General features: G+C 41.2%; 4 protein-coding genes across 6 annotated transcripts; 3 read left to right on the top strand and 1 right to left on the bottom strand.

Annotated features, from left to right (window-relative positions):
- Positions 1-241: 241 nt before the first annotated feature.
- On the top strand, positions 242-3,177 carry LOC104822293 (UMP-CMP kinase 3-like). Of its 3 annotated transcripts, none has more exons than XM_010553449.2 (10): positions 242-296; positions 836-896; positions 1,220-1,271; positions 1,423-1,540; positions 1,764-1,920; positions 2,035-2,115; positions 2,231-2,338; positions 2,432-2,503; positions 2,754-2,814; positions 2,976-3,177. In XM_010553449.2, exons 2-9 carry the CDS (start codon positions 867-869, stop codon positions 2,766-2,768), a joined length of 633 nt encoding a protein of 210 aa, XP_010551751.1. In that variant the 5' UTR covers positions 242-296; positions 836-866; the 3' UTR covers positions 2,769-2,814; positions 2,976-3,177. The 3 variants fall into 3 exon arrangements, with proteins under 3 accessions (XP_010551751.1, XP_010551752.1, XP_010551753.1); XM_010553450.2 differs by lacking the exon at positions 242-296 and adding an exon at positions 370-405; XM_010553451.1 differs by lacking the exon at positions 242-296 and adding an exon at positions 421-441.
- Positions 3,178-3,351: 174 nt separating this feature from the next.
- On the bottom strand, positions 3,352-7,072 carry LOC104822292 (DEAD-box ATP-dependent RNA helicase 3, chloroplastic-like). Its single transcript, XM_010553448.2, has 10 exons — positions 6,575-7,072; positions 6,214-6,350; positions 5,696-6,110; positions 5,516-5,614; positions 5,201-5,425; positions 4,737-5,114; positions 4,471-4,614; positions 4,272-4,367; positions 3,895-4,187; positions 3,352-3,814 (listed from the first exon to the last, which is right to left on the bottom strand). Exons 1-10 carry the CDS (start codon positions 6,977-6,979, stop codon positions 3,736-3,738), a joined length of 2,271 nt encoding a protein of 756 aa, XP_010551750.1. The 5' UTR covers positions 6,980-7,072; the 3' UTR covers positions 3,352-3,735.
- A 402-nt stretch (positions 7,073-7,474) lies between these two features.
- Positions 7,475-11,206, top strand: LOC104822291 (transmembrane protein 184A-like). The gene is made up of 7 exons (XM_010553447.1): positions 7,475-8,039; positions 8,141-8,298; positions 8,409-8,482; positions 8,782-8,931; positions 9,386-9,671; positions 9,766-9,999; positions 10,099-11,206. Exons 2-7 carry the CDS (start codon positions 8,152-8,154, stop codon positions 10,462-10,464), a joined length of 1,257 nt encoding a protein of 418 aa, XP_010551749.1. The 5' UTR covers positions 7,475-8,039; positions 8,141-8,151; the 3' UTR covers positions 10,465-11,206.
- Positions 11,207-11,618: 412 nt separating this feature from the next.
- LOC104822290 lies at positions 11,619-12,433 on the top strand. Its single transcript, XM_010553446.2, has one exon. The coding sequence runs from the start codon at positions 11,983-11,985 to the stop codon at positions 12,277-12,279; it is 297 nt and encodes a 98-aa protein (XP_010551748.1). The 5' UTR covers positions 11,619-11,982; the 3' UTR covers positions 12,280-12,433.
- Positions 12,434-13,880: the final 1,447 nt, after the last annotated feature.

The following is a 13,880-nucleotide window of genomic DNA, read 5'->3' as shown; positions in this document are numbered from 1 at the left end:
ACGAAATCGAACCGAATAAAACGCCCCCTCACCCTTACTCTTATGTTTCAAGTTTGTCCTTTTTGTAACACAAGCAATCAATAATTAATTAATTGGATAAAAAAAATAAAAAAAATAATTAATTAATTGGAATATTTGAAAATTATTTGGTTATTTTTAATTAATTATTGACGGACACCCATACACACGCATGTATGTGTATGTAGATGCGTGTGCCTATTTATGTCATTCGCTCTCCCACCTCTCCGCTCTCGTCGTCTCTCATCAAAGCGGATTTCCCGGGTCCCTTGTTTCAGGTGCTCTTGTCTCAGATCTTACTCTCTTTGCTTCTTTCACATTTTTGTCGCTTTACTTGTCTGAAAGTTGCTAGCAGATCTCAGAACTTGTCTTTCGGACATTGATTCGGTTCGTGTCTCTCGTTTCATCGTTTTCTCATATTCTGTACGTTTCGAATCCTCGATTCCTGCATTATTTTTCTAGGTTCTGTTTCCGTTCCTAATGGTTTGGTTTAGATCTTGTACATTGTTTCTTCAATCAGTTTCCCTCTGTTTCTGTTTTCGCATTTGTTTCGTGTTTTAACCAGATCGAGTGAGTTTATGAACTGGTGGTGATAATCGGACAAGTTGTGTACGAAATCGATTCAATTGTTGTTTCCTCTTCCGCCAGATCTGATTGTTTGTTCAGATCCGCGCCTAGATCTCCTGGAATTCAACTTTTTTCTGCCATTTGAGCTTTGATTTTCATTTGTTTTTTTATGATCACTGTTACGTGGTGGGTGGATCTACATGAATTGTTCCGCATTGGACTCTTACCATTACTTGATTGCTGTCCACAGGTAATATTTGAACGTGGTTTAACTTGTCGCCATGGGAACCGTTGTCGATGCTGCAATCAAGGTAATGTCTAAAAACTTCAATGGACGATCCCTTCATTCTATAAATCCGCGTAAGTGATTTTTGCCGTCTTGAGGCTAATGTGTGTGTGTCTAGCTGTATATACGTGGAATAGTCAATCATAGAGTAGAAGAATGTTTACGCACAATGCATTTCAGGTGGTGTTCTGAATGATTATATGATAAAAACTTACCCATAAAAGGAAGAGTTTTTAACCAGAAAACGTATCATGTAATGTAGTAAAGCAGTGCTCCACTTCCAATGTTTTCCGTTCTTGACAAATATATTCACTCCGACATGAAGTTATTTTGGGTGTGTTTCGTCAGGAGGCAAATGGAAGTGCAACTGAGAAGAAACCTTCAGTTGTGTTTGTCCTGGGTAAGGAGTTCTATCCTTGAAGCCTCTTCTTTCTGTGCCTTTTTATTTTTCCTGAATGTTATTTTTCAGTTTTCCTATTATGGTTCTTCTTATGTGATGTTGTCATTAGTGGTTTGCTCTTCTGAGCATGCTTCTTCAAATGACTGAGCAGGTGGCCCGGGCAGTGGAAAGGGTACCCAGTGTGCCAATATTGTCGAACATTTTGGGTATACGCATCTGAGTGCTGGAGACCTTCTTAGAGCCGAAATCAAATCGGGTTCTGAAAATGGGTATGGCCCCAACCATGAAGTGCTTAACACTGAAGCATTGCTGTTTTCTAGCACATAGAACTTTGGTTGGCAAAAGCATTAAGATTTAGCTTCATGCTTTGTCCCTTGTGTCTTTTGACATGTGAAGTGTTTGTTTCTGTTGCTTCGATAACCTCGCCTCTGTGTACTTTCGCCTGTCTTAATATTATTTTCTGGCATTTTGGGGTTTTGTATGGTTTTACAGAACCATGATCCAGAATATGATTAAAGAGGGAAAGATTGTGCCTTCTGAGGTTACAATTAAGCTTCTTCAGAAAGCAATGCAAGAAAATGGGAACGAAAAATTCCTTATTGATGGCTTCCCTCGTAATGAGGAGAATCGAGCAGCTTTTGAAAATGTCGTAAGTATCTAAACATTGTCAGCCTTTTTATCAAGTCCTTTTCTGTTTTTCGGTTAGTAATGAGCCTATGATGTCAATTCTTGACTGCCTGAGTGATGATGGTTCTCTCTGCAGACAAAGATTGAGCCGAAGTTTGTCTTATTTTTTGATTGTTCTGAAGAAGAGATGGAGAGGCGTCTGTTGAATAGAAACCAGGTTAACATGACATGTCTGATCACTGATGACATTTGTGTAGGCTTCTTTCCGATAACAAGTTTTAAATATATCGATTTGCTGACTCTTTTTTTTTACTTAACCTCTGTTAATGAAGGGAAGAGATGATGACAACATTGAGACTATAAGGAAGAGATTTAAGGTTTTTCTGGAATCTAGCCTGCCGGTGGTGAAGTACTATGAAGCTAAGGGGAAAGTTCAGAAGGTGGAGATTTTGATTTTATCTTTAGGTTCATTACGTTCGGTTCTAGCATTTGAAATTCTGTAATAAACATTTTGTTACGTTTTTTTTTTTCAGATTGATGCTGGGAAGCCTGTGGAAGAGGTGTTTGAAGCGGTTAAGGCCATCTTTGCTCCTGAGCACGACAAGGTAAAATCGTCTGGCTGTGCTCCAATTCAATTTTTTGATATGTGCTTAGACATTTGATCGAGTCTCTGATTGATTTGTACAACTGCTTTTGAGACAAAGATTTAGATGGCTTTCGCCGAAAAGAGGCAGGCCATCAATGTTCTTCCCTTTCACTGAGCAAACCAATCTCATGTCGAAATTGAGCTGGAAAGGATGAGTTGTTTGGCAAAGCATAACTCAATTCACAAACTTTGTGTCTGAATGCTTTCAGGTTGCAGCAGCATAAGAACCAGAAGCAGACGGATCAAAGGAAGATTTATCGTATCGGTCAGGTAAAATTTACCGTTCGAATCCACCGGTAAAATAAGCTTATGAGTTTAACTTGGCGTTTAGATTTACGGTGATGGAAAAGGAGCGGAAGGTGATGATCGTATTTACCATTACAAATTTTATGGTAACGGCCAAGGAAGCTGATGTTCTGTTTCTTTTGCAGGTGTCGGTGTGCTTCTTTTCTTACCATTTTTTGTTTGTTTGGTGTTTTTATAAAAATAACCATAATTGCTATACCATATATTCTATATTATTATACCAAAAATTATACTACCAGTCATCACCCCCTAATAAGAGCCCAAGTAACTGTTTGTTATTCTTAAAAATTTTAAATTTTTGGTATGCGGTGGGACCATGATTTGGTGTGCCTGTCTGTAATTTCACATCGGACAAAACACGAATCTACTGTAGATTAATGTCTCCATCGTATCTCTGACCGCGCTTCCGGTCCGGTTCGTACTTCGGCCCATTCGGCCGAAAGGATTAAAAGCCCATGGAACCTAATTATAATCATAATCGAGCTTATTAAGAGTCCAAAGGATGCAATAAAGGCCCGTGACTCAATTGTCTGAACAACCAAATCTGTTGCCTGAGAAAATCCTGTCTTTTGTGATAAAAGTCTGTACCTTTTGTTTTCGTCGTGCCGCATTACACAAAAGCCCAATAACATTACGATCCATGCTACTGCTACATATATAAGATCTACCAGATCTCTCCTCATTTTAGCCGAAGCCTGAAAACGCCAATGAGAAAGACAATACCTTCTTTAGGGGGTAGCTCCCTAAACTGAAGCACCCTCTCTCTCTCTCTATGTACTTGTCTCCGTCTCGGACAGCAGGATGAGATCCATCCACTGATTGGCTGTTAGAAACCAGAAGAACAGGACAGGAACAGGACAGAACAGAGTCGAGAGAGAGTTATAACTAATAGTCTTTACTGCCAGGACAGTCCGCAGCTCTGTGGCCTGACCGCCCGCATATGAAGCAAGGACCTCCGAGACTCCTGTTGCAAAAAAACATGTTCTTCAGTCTCTGCTTCTTTGCACAAGTTGGAATGGTGAAAACCCCCAAAAGAAAACTTACCTGTCCCGTGAAGAAAAAGAAGAAGAAGAAGAAGAAGAGGATCTGCTTGATCTTCTGCCGCCGCTAATCAACCAATCATCACGGCTGCTCTCCCTTGAAAGACGAGACCAGTTGTTTCTACCTCTCTCCCTCTCATTGTTCGAATCTCGGCCTCCACCCCAACCTCTTGACCCCCTTCCAGACTGCAATCCCCTAGAACTTCCTCCCCTAGAACCTCCCCGAGGCATCCGGTCTCTGCCAGAAAACCGCCCATAGAAATCGCTGGCCGGTCCATCATCTTGCAGAGGAGGCAACTGTACACACCCAAATATGCAAATCCATTAGTCAAAAGGAAATAATAATCTCTCCCATCCCATACAGAGAAATCAGTTACCAACCTTAGTAATCTTGGAAATAGAGTTTCCTGGAGGCAGTTCTTTATCTAGGAGCTCTTTCGCAATATCCTCTGGAAGATCAAAAACAGCTCCCTGTACCTGATGATATCATCAACATAACCCATGTCTTGTCTTCCCGTCGAAAAACAGAGTGAATACAACAAGTATTGCTAAATATCAAATCGTTTCATAGAAAACTGACCCTGTCATCCGCAATCATTAAGATTTTTCCAACTTCATCCGCAGCTGCGGTGTATACATCAGATAGGAAACCGGTAACAGATCTCACAGACAAATAGCCTCTTGAATTTGATGCATCTCGCGTCAATTGCAATGTCACCCATCCCTGCACTCCAATAACCAGTGTCAAGATTCTTTTTTTTTTTTTTGTGGGTAAAATTTATTCAAAAAGAAATAAAAAGAAAATCGATGGTGGGTTCTTTTTCCTGTCGTGATCGAACATTTAACCTGCTCGTGACTGATGAGAGATCTTGATGAAGGAGGCTGAGCGAAACCGCTGAGTTGTGCTAAAGCTGCAGCCAAAGCACTTGTTCCTTTCTCTTCAAATAGTCTCTGAGCAGTTGCAGAGAAAAACTCGATGGACTCAGGGTGAACTCCATTCAAAGTGGCAACCACTTGTTCTGCTGAGGCTTCCAAGACCTCTCCGACTGACGGTGGGCTAATAAACTCGAATTTGCTGCCAACGTCATGCTCCAGAGATCTCACCGTTCTCCTTTGGTTGCTCGTGAACATCAGAATTGCAGTTCCTTCTTTCCCCGCACGTCCAGTACGACCAGACCGATGCACAAATGTCTCTGGGTCATTCGGAAGTTCGTAGTGGATAACCTGTTGTAGTGTAGAGGAAAATTTCGAAATGAGCACACTGTCATCATGCCCCAAAAAACAGGGAATAATACGATCTGAAGACTTACTAGATCAACGTTCGGGATGTCAAGTCCACGAGAGGCAACATCAGTGGCAACTAAAACTGTAAATTTCCCTTGTCGGAAACCATTGAGTGTTCTTTCCCTCTGATGTTGGGATATGTCTCCATGCAATGCTTCAGAAGCTATGCTGTTTGACAAGGCGAGCGAGACCTCGTCAGCATCTTTTTTCGTTTGCGTGAAAACGATCGTCTTCCCACCTTTTGCATACACCTTTATAAAAAATCGAAAAACCAAAATGATCAATTAGAACTAAAAAAAAACAAATTGATCTTCAACTCTTTTTTTTTTGCAAAACCGTACAGTTATGAGGTCACTTAGGATGGTGCGCTTTGAGGTTGATGTGGCTGGGATGGCAAAAAGTTTAATCCCCTCAGCGAGCTTTTCATCTTGGTCTCCAACCTGTCAGTTCACCAAGACACACCATTAGATAATATTTAAGTTTCTGTATCTATCAGAAAACGAATAGCAAGAACTTCTAACCAGATCGATATTCAAGGGATTGTCCAAGTATTTCCTCGCCAATTTCTTGATCCAAGCAGGCATAGTTGCCGAGAAAAGCATGCTCTGTCTCTTCGACGGAAGATTTTCAAGAATGCACTCCACGTCCTCCTCAAACCCGACGGCAAGCATCTGATCAGCTTCATCAAGCACCAAATACTCAACTTCTCCCAGTTTCAGACTCTTGCCTTCAATCAAGTCGATGATTCGACCAGGAGTCCCGACTACAACATCGACACCACGAGAAAGAGCGCTCTGCTGGGTATTGTAGGAAACACCTCCATAAACACACACAGTGCTCAAATAGGGGGCGGACTCTTTAATCTCCTTCTCTACTTGCTTAGCCAGTTCACGAGTAGGTGCAAGGACCAGAACTTTCGGGAGGCGGCCTGATCTCCTGTCCAAGCAAAAACAAAATGAAACAGATAAGCTCCATGGAAGGCAAGAGGCAAGCAACAGGGGCAAGCAAAAGCAATCGGGGCGGGCAAGAGAAGAAAGACCTGAAAGAAGATTGATCCACGGCATCTTCAGTCAGGCGCTTGATGATAGGAATACCGAAAGCTAAGGTCTTCCCAGTTCCAGTTTTGGCACGAGCTATGATGTCTCGGCCTTCTAAAGCTGGATGAAGAACAGCCCTCTACGACAAACAGGCACCATGTCAATCCATGGAACAGAAGTACCAAACCGAACATACAAAATCCATATCTGTCTAGACAAGCTACAATGCCTCAGCTTTATATTGCAAGAACAGTTCGAAACAACTTTCCAGTCGAACTCCACCGGAGAGATTGGCATGAGAAGGAAAAATACAGCTTAAAGTTCGAGTCGAACGAATTCCGTACGAAGGAACAGGACACATACCTGAATAGGGAAGAGGTGAGTTATACCGCGCTTCTCAAGAGAATCAGCAAGGCGCTCAGGCAAACCAAGCTGAGAGACAGCGAGCTCGTCGGAGCTAGTGCCGGAATCGTCGTCGACGTCGAGGCCATTCTCGTCGTGGTCGTGGTCGTCGTCGGAGAGACCAAGGCCCTTGAAAGCCTCCTCGCTGAACACGGAATTGGGAGTAGCTACGGCCGAAGGAATAAGAGAAGAGGAAGATGACGATGAGAATGAGAGGCTAGCGCATGTCCTCCGGAGAGACAAGGGACCGAAGAAAGGCCTGACCAGAGAGAACACTAAGCAGGAAGGTGTCTTCTTCGGCTTGGGGTCGGAGGTTTCGGGGTAAGGAACTTGGTAAAGAGAAGGAACTCCAATGGCCGACGCCATTTTTTCCGATAATCGCCGGCGAAGGAGGACGGAAGATAAGGTGAGCGCGTCGATGTTAAGAACAGTTATGCAACCCTCCACGCTTCACTCCTCTGCTCCGCCCTATCTTTTTATTTCTCCAAATAAATGTTCTGTTTTTAAAAACTCAGATGGGCCGGCCCATTAATCTTTCGGCCCATTATCATATTCTTCGCAATTTTTGCTTCTTTCGAAACTCCTCTATTTTATTTTAAATAATATACGGAAGAAGAAAATGGATGAATTGAAGCATTTTTTGTCATTTTAATTTAGGTTCATCGTAATGAAATTGTATAATTAATTAAAATGGTAATTCGAGGCAGAATAAAAAAAAGAAATTTAGACGTACCAAGTACCAACCAAAGAATAAAATCATGAATACGTCGGGTAGGACTTTGGCGGGGAGGGGAAATGATTAATTTACAAATAAATTAAAATGATAAAAGAAAAAGGCAGGCTGGATCCCGAATCATAAAATTATACTCTGATTTTTTTTTTTCTCAATTTCTTCTTCCTTCTTGACGGCGCTTCTGCTTTTTTGTTATTCCACTGATCCTCTGCCAAAGTTTCTTCCTTTCCGAGCAAGAACACGAAACGGATTCAACCCTCGATCAGGGTTTCAGCCAGAAGTTTCTCTGCGTGAAGAATGTGTCATGGGTTTCTCGATTCCGATTGATCCCGTCCGTTAATTCTTCAGATTTTGATTCTTCTCGCGCGTTCGAGGCAATGCACGTCCTTGTCGTCAATTGCGTTTGATTGGTTCTCTCGCAGATCGTGTCCGAATCTGGGGTTTCCGTCATTTGTGGTCATCTTCCCCTTTTTCTGCTTCGGTTTGTGCAATCGATCGGCTTCTTCTAGATTCTGTACTTGAATAAGCTGATAGTTTATCAAGGTTTCATATCCCAATTCATCGCAAAAATTTGGGTTCCGTTTCTGGTTTCTCCTGCTCCGATTTGGTTTTAGCATTGGCCTTCAGCCTCTTGGCACTTTCCGGAGAATCAAGAGGCTTTTTTTTTCCAGATCCTTCTCATCTCCTGTACAGGTTTGTGTCGGTAGCTCCTTTTGGTATTTGTTTGCTTTAGAGTTTGATGAACTTTCACAATGTAGACGTTTTTTATGGCTGTTTTCTTTCCATTTTTGCAGAATTAAGGGATATGGTACTCATTTACCTCAAAGTCTTGGCGTTTCTATGCACTGTCGGAGCTATCGGTTTGGCACTGCTCCATATTTACAGGCACCTCTTGAATTACACAGAACCGACTTATCAGAGATTTGTTGTGCGCATCATCTTCATGGTCCCGGTCGGTGTTACTATCACCTAAATCTCTTCAGTCTGGCTTCATGCTATCTTTCTTCTCGCAATGTTGAATTCTTCTCCTTACCATGTTCTTGATTTTCTTCCAATTGGCAGGTCTATGCCTTGATGTCTTTCTTGTCTCTTGTGCTGCCCAGAAGCTCAATATACTTCAATTCCATCCGAGAAGTGTGAGTATTGCTGACATTCCGAACTCTGCCAGTTAAGCATGAGATATGCTCGGCCTAGCAACTAAAACTGGATTCTCATTGATACTTGAGTGGAGATAATAAGCTTTTAAAGTAATGTGTCTTTCTGTTTCCTGCTTTTAAATAGTTCTGAGAGCTTGTCTTGAGAGTATTCTATTTGAAATTTTGAACCCAGTGAGTCATTTTATTGTGTATGATTGCAGGCCTGATCGTGTAGTCTGTAGAGTTTTTCCTTTAGAGGATTTGATAATCTTATCACGTCTGTTCTTTTCTTGTTTCAGTTATGAAGCATGGGTCATTTATAATTTCCTGTCATTGTGTTTGGCATGGGTTGGAGGCCCAGGAGCAGTTGTCTTAAGTTTAAGCAGCCGGTCGCTGAAGCCATCATGGTGTCTCATGACGTGTTGCTTCCCACCACTACCATTGGACGGGTTAGTTTGCAGAATGAAATCACATTATCCGTCGGGCGTTTCATCTGTGTTAAGAAAGCTATTACCATTTTGTATTATCTTGAAACAAATATGCCCAGCTGCCTTCCAACCTGTTCAAGAATGGCGATATATATATATATGTAGATGTCCTGGATATTTCCGTTGCAGCCTTCACTTTACCGTATTATTTTTTATGCAAGCCCATAGAATATTTTTTAACTTGTTTAGATTCTTGACAGCCATGCTGACAATCTTAAATCTTTACAGATGAAAGTTTGCCACTGGGGCAATTGTTTGGTTGTTGACATAAGCCATGTGTTTTATAGAGACATTATGTATATTTTGGTCCAGATGTTTTGATCTTCGTAATGATTTCCATTTTGATATGGTATTTGAAATCTCAGATGACTGCCATGGCTCTAAGCTCATATGTCATGATGTTGTTTTGATGCAGGCGTTTTATTCGACGGTGCAAGCAAGGTTGTCTGCAGTTTGTAATTTTAAAACCAATCCTTGTTGCCGTCACACTTGTACTTTATGCAAAAGGGAAATACAAGGATGGGAATTTTAACCCTGACCAAGCTTATCTCTACATTACCATCATCTATACTGTGTCATATACCGTGGCTTTGTACGCACTGGTGTTATTCTACGTGGCCTGCAAAGACCTGCTTCAGCCCTTTAATCCAGTCCCGAAATTTGTGATAATAAAGTCCGTTGTCTTTCTGACCTATTGGCAGGTAAAGTCTGTTCATTCTTTCAAGCTTATCTCTATATTACCATCAGCTATTCTCCACATATTCCTTGTATCTCATGAGCCTCTATCTTTTACAGGGCGTCCTAGTTTTTCTTGCCGCTAAATCTGGATTGATAAGGAATGAAGAGGAAGCAGCCCTCTTCCAGAATGTTATAATATGTGTCGAGATGCTAATTGCTGCCTTGGCTCATTTCTATGCATTTCCATATAAGGAGTATGCGGGTGCCAATGTCGGTGGGGCACGCGATTTCACGGGAAGCCTGACACATGCTGTAAAACTAAATGACTTCTACCATGATACTGTTCACCAGGTAACTAACTATTAAGTAATGCTTTATGAAGCCTCTTTTTTTTTTCAGATCATGACACTGTTCTTCTTGTGGCCTGATGATGGATTGTCATTCTTACAGTTTGCCCCTACTTACCATGATTATGTGCTGTACAATCATAACGACGGTGATGAGGGGACAAGGAAGTACAGGTCACGAACTTTTGTGCCGACTGGCCAGGAGATGGATGCTGTGAGAAAACAGAAAGATATTTATGGAAACAAGGTAGACGGTGTTTCGCTCTCCAGCCACTCATCTTCAGGAACAATCACTCCAAAAATTCCTAGCACGAATTCTGATCCAGCATGCCCTGATGCCATGAACTCTTCCTTGCTCATCGATGCCTCGGACTCACTTGCCACAATGTATGACATGTCACTCATTGATATTGATATACCAAGTTACCCAAGCGAGGTCCCCCCTGCAAATGAAAGTGGGACTAGGTAGAAGGGGGAGGAAAACGTGTAAAAAAACACCATAAACAGGTAGGGATGTGTTCTAGCTATCGATACTTGGGTTCTGAAGGAGAGCCACTGCCTATGAGTCGCCGGCTCATTCTTCAACAGGCACGCGTTTTGCCACTTTCTTTGAACCCCACTGGTTGCTCCATGTAATTTTCTCCCTTCCGGTCGAGCACTTTGTTCCTTACTTTCCAGTCTTTTTCTGAAGTTCCTGATAGATTACTCTACTAGAGAAGATACGGAATGGTCAGATTCTGAATGTGATCTGGTTTGCTCTTAGCTGGAAGATTTTTTGTAGGAGATAGGAGATAAGTGAACCCCCCCTTTTCTAAAGACCAGTTCGTGTAGATGTAAAGCATTGTTGTTTATGAGGATGAGCCCTCCCCTGTTTCTAGGTACCTCCTTTGTTAGATACAAAGAATAAAAGAGCAGTCTAAACCCTGGATGCTAGCACGTTCTTTATAGGGTGTACCCTTGTTAGAGCAGGAATATTCTTCATCTTCCATATCCTTCTGGATGGCGAGCAATCAATCCCCCTCTTTCATGGTGTCTTTTGTGTTCTTGGTGTTGCTCTCTGGTGGTCTGAGTGCAGGCGAAGAAATTGAGACAACTAAGACATCAAGGCAAAGGGGGCAGAGGAATATGTTCTGTTGTTGCTTGTTTGGTTTTGTTTTTAAACAAAAATGGGTGTTTACTTACTTCCCGAATGCAATGTGTTTTGTTTTGGAGATGTGTTGTGTTTCAAATGTTTTGTCGCAGTTGAACTCTCTATATGTCATACGATGTCCTGAGGGCTAAGATTGGCATATATATATGTATGTATGGCCATCACTCTTTACAAATACATACCATCTGTATACAGCAATTCCACGTCACTTACCTAACCTCGGTGAACCCACACGGAGAGTATAGGCCGGTCTGATATTCTTCTCGTAATGGGTATGATGAGGAGCTTAAAAAATGCCCCTTTCTTTACCATATGTTGTCATTCATGATTTTCTTGGATGGGATTGCTTCGTGTGTCCTGATTGGCCCACCCAATCATTTTTTTCTAAAAAAAATCATAATCATATGCATAAATAAGCGTGTGGGTGGGACTTTGTTATGGCCAAATTGTCCTGCATTCGTTGGGAAAATGTTAAAATCATAGTCTTATCTTACCATTATATATATTGATTCTGTAGATATAATGACACATATGGGAGAGAGAGAGAGAGAGAGAGAGGCCAATGGAAACACAAAGCGTAAGGGAAACGATACGACTAATAAAAGAGAAGCACTTGACCCGAGAGAGATTTGACAAAAGTTACGTCAAAGAGAAGAAGAAGGAAGGGTTAACGTCGGCATCATGCGACGGCGGCGGCTGCGCAATATTTAGGGCTTCCCACAAGTCACCGCTCTTAAACGAAAGCAACACTCACCGGAATCATCCTTCATCTTCATCCCACCCTCTCTCTCTCTCTCCCCCATCCCCAGAAGCTCAATCATCGTCTTGCAGATCCCGATGGGGACGATGGACGAGAAAGCTCCGTTCGGGAGCAGCAGCTGCTACTCTTGCGGCTATGGAGAGTACATGGAGAAGAGACGGCTGTTCCTGAGGAGCTACCATTTCTCCAGGAAACGCAGCTTGTCCGAGAGGATCCAGAGATCTGTAATTAGGGCTAAGAAAGTTGTCTGGATGCGTCTGAAGTCTGCTCGGAGGCTTCGACGCGTCGTCTGCTCTCGTCTCCGGTCGGCTTTCTCCCATCGCCGGCGCCGTTTCTTCTTCCGTCTCCGACATGAGCCCTCCTACTGCTTCTAAACCCTCTTCTCCTGTTCCAATCTCCCGTAAACCTTGTGTAGACATTTTTGCTGAATCCGAATGTTGCTTAGATTCTCAGTGTTCATCTGCTTTACTTGTGATTTTCTTTTCCTCTGATTCAGATTCTATATACTGTTGGATTATTATATGTTAATCACGCTCTCAACAAGAATACCATCATCATCATCATCATCATCATATAAAAACATGATTAGGGCTTTGTGATTACGATAGTTTTGCTTTTAATTTGCCCGAGTTTTCATTTGGGGTGAGAAAATGAGAAATTGGTCAAAAAGGGGTGTCACGCAAGAAACACGTGAACGTAACACGAACCAGTTCAGGTTCGGACCACATGCGAATCGGTGGTTTTGAAAATATAATATCAAAACGAATATTTTTATTTTCAAAATTTAAAATTTATATGCCATTTCTCAGATAAGATTTCGCTTTGATTTGCTTCGAAGTTGCTGTAATTCGAGAGAACCAGAATCAAATTTGTACTATTGGGCTCATGTGGGCTAATGGTTTTACCTATAATGGGCCTAGTCCATTTGTGAGTTAAGCTCTCTATGGGCATTTATTGGGCCTGCATGATCTCTTTTTATACTCTCTGGTGGGCCTTTACATTAGTCATGATTCGATCTTAATTGAATGGGCAACCTCCAATGGGCCTTTTATAGATATATATGGCTCTATATATATATTGGTAGAAGGTGTTTTTTTTTAATATATTCGCATTGTTACGTTATGTAAATTACTATTTAATAATTCATTTTAATTTTTTATAAAGAATTTCACAGAAATGTATCCACCGGTGGAACATTTTGGAACATATGTTTTATTTGCAAGTATATTCAAACGGCTGGTTCTAAATAAAAATATATACTCCCGTGAGTTATTTTATTTATATTTGAAGTTTTAAAACATATCTATTTGACACCGTCATCATCGTTCGGTGTACATAATATTATTTCGTTCATTTTTGTCATATATACATTGACGTTTTGGATAATATTAAATTGAAACGATCCTTTGATTTCACGTAGAAAACATTGTGTATTCAAAGAACACAGAAAGTTCCGGAGACATGCTTTGTAGTTTTTGTAATCTGAATATACAAGGTTTAACAATGTCGGTTGATAATTGAACGCCACTCAAAACCATCTCGTGGTCTAACAAAAAAAAAATATTATGTTTATTATTAGCGTAGGGCCTCAATTATTTCAGCCCCACATGCGCGTTTCTAATGTCAAACGGAGCTTTTAGTCTTCGATACAAAATTACAAACTCACAAATGATACATATATATATATATATGGTTTCATATTTCATATAATTCTCGTCCATTTCAATATCATATTTCTTGTAGCCTATATTTAAAAGTGATTACGATAGATGTATTTTGGAATGACGCATTCTATTGATCAACTATCAAAGAATCGTCCATGTCCTCTAATTGCTTACGCAATTTCGAAGTCACGTTTCCAAATATCAAGCTAGACTTGTCCGGATCATCATCCGCATGCTTCCAATAAGCATCAATTATCGATCTAGAAGTCGTGGTAAGAGGTTTATCCTTCATAAGGACAGATCGCATCGTC

Source organism: Tarenaya hassleriana, unplaced genomic scaffold (assembly GCF_000463585.1).
Source record: "Tarenaya hassleriana unplaced genomic scaffold, ASM46358v1 Cleome36, whole genome shotgun sequence".
Taxonomy (NCBI): domain Eukaryota; kingdom Viridiplantae; phylum Streptophyta; class Magnoliopsida; order Brassicales; family Cleomaceae; genus Tarenaya; species Tarenaya hassleriana.
The sequence above is the reverse complement of the archived record's forward strand: the minus strand, read 5'-3'. Positions and strand labels throughout refer to the sequence as shown.

Excerpts from the sequence above, each read along its gene's own strand:
- LOC104822293 (XM_010553449.2), top strand. The coding sequence starts at position 867 with ATGGGAACCGTTGTCGATGCTGCAATCAAG. Across the intron at positions 1,272-1,422 it reads TTCAGTTGTGTTTGTCCTGG|GTGGCCCGGGCAGTGGAAAG; the intron begins GTAAGGAGTTCT and ends ATGACTGAGCAG. Across the intron at positions 2,116-2,230 it reads GTCTGTTGAATAGAAACCAG|GGAAGAGATGATGACAACAT; the intron begins GTTAACATGACA and ends CTGTTAATGAAG.
- LOC104822292 (XM_010553448.2), bottom strand. The coding sequence starts at position 6,979 with ATGGCGTCGGCCATTGGAGTTCCTTCTCTTTACCAAGTTCCTTACCCC. Across the intron at positions 6,111-6,213 it reads GTGGATCAATCTTCTTTCAG|GAGATCAGGCCGCCTCCCGA; the intron begins GTCTTTCTTCTC and ends TTGCTTGGACAG. Across the intron at positions 5,426-5,515 it reads TCCTAAGTGACCTCATAACT|GTGTATGCAAAAGGTGGGAA; the intron begins GTACGGTTTTGC and ends TTTTTTATAAAG.
- LOC104822291 (XM_010553447.1), top strand. The coding sequence starts at position 8,152 with ATGGTACTCATTTACCTCAAAGTCTTGGCGTTTCTATGCACTGTCGGA. Across the intron at positions 8,299-8,408 it reads GCATCATCTTCATGGTCCCG|GTCTATGCCTTGATGTCTTT; the intron begins GTCGGTGTTACT and ends TCCAATTGGCAG. Across the intron at positions 9,672-9,765 it reads TCTTTCTGACCTATTGGCAG|GGCGTCCTAGTTTTTCTTGC; the intron begins GTAAAGTCTGTT and ends TATCTTTTACAG.
- LOC104822290 (XM_010553446.2), top strand. The coding sequence starts at position 11,983 with ATGGGGACGATGGACGAGAAAGCTCCGTTCGGGAGCAGCAGCTGCTAC.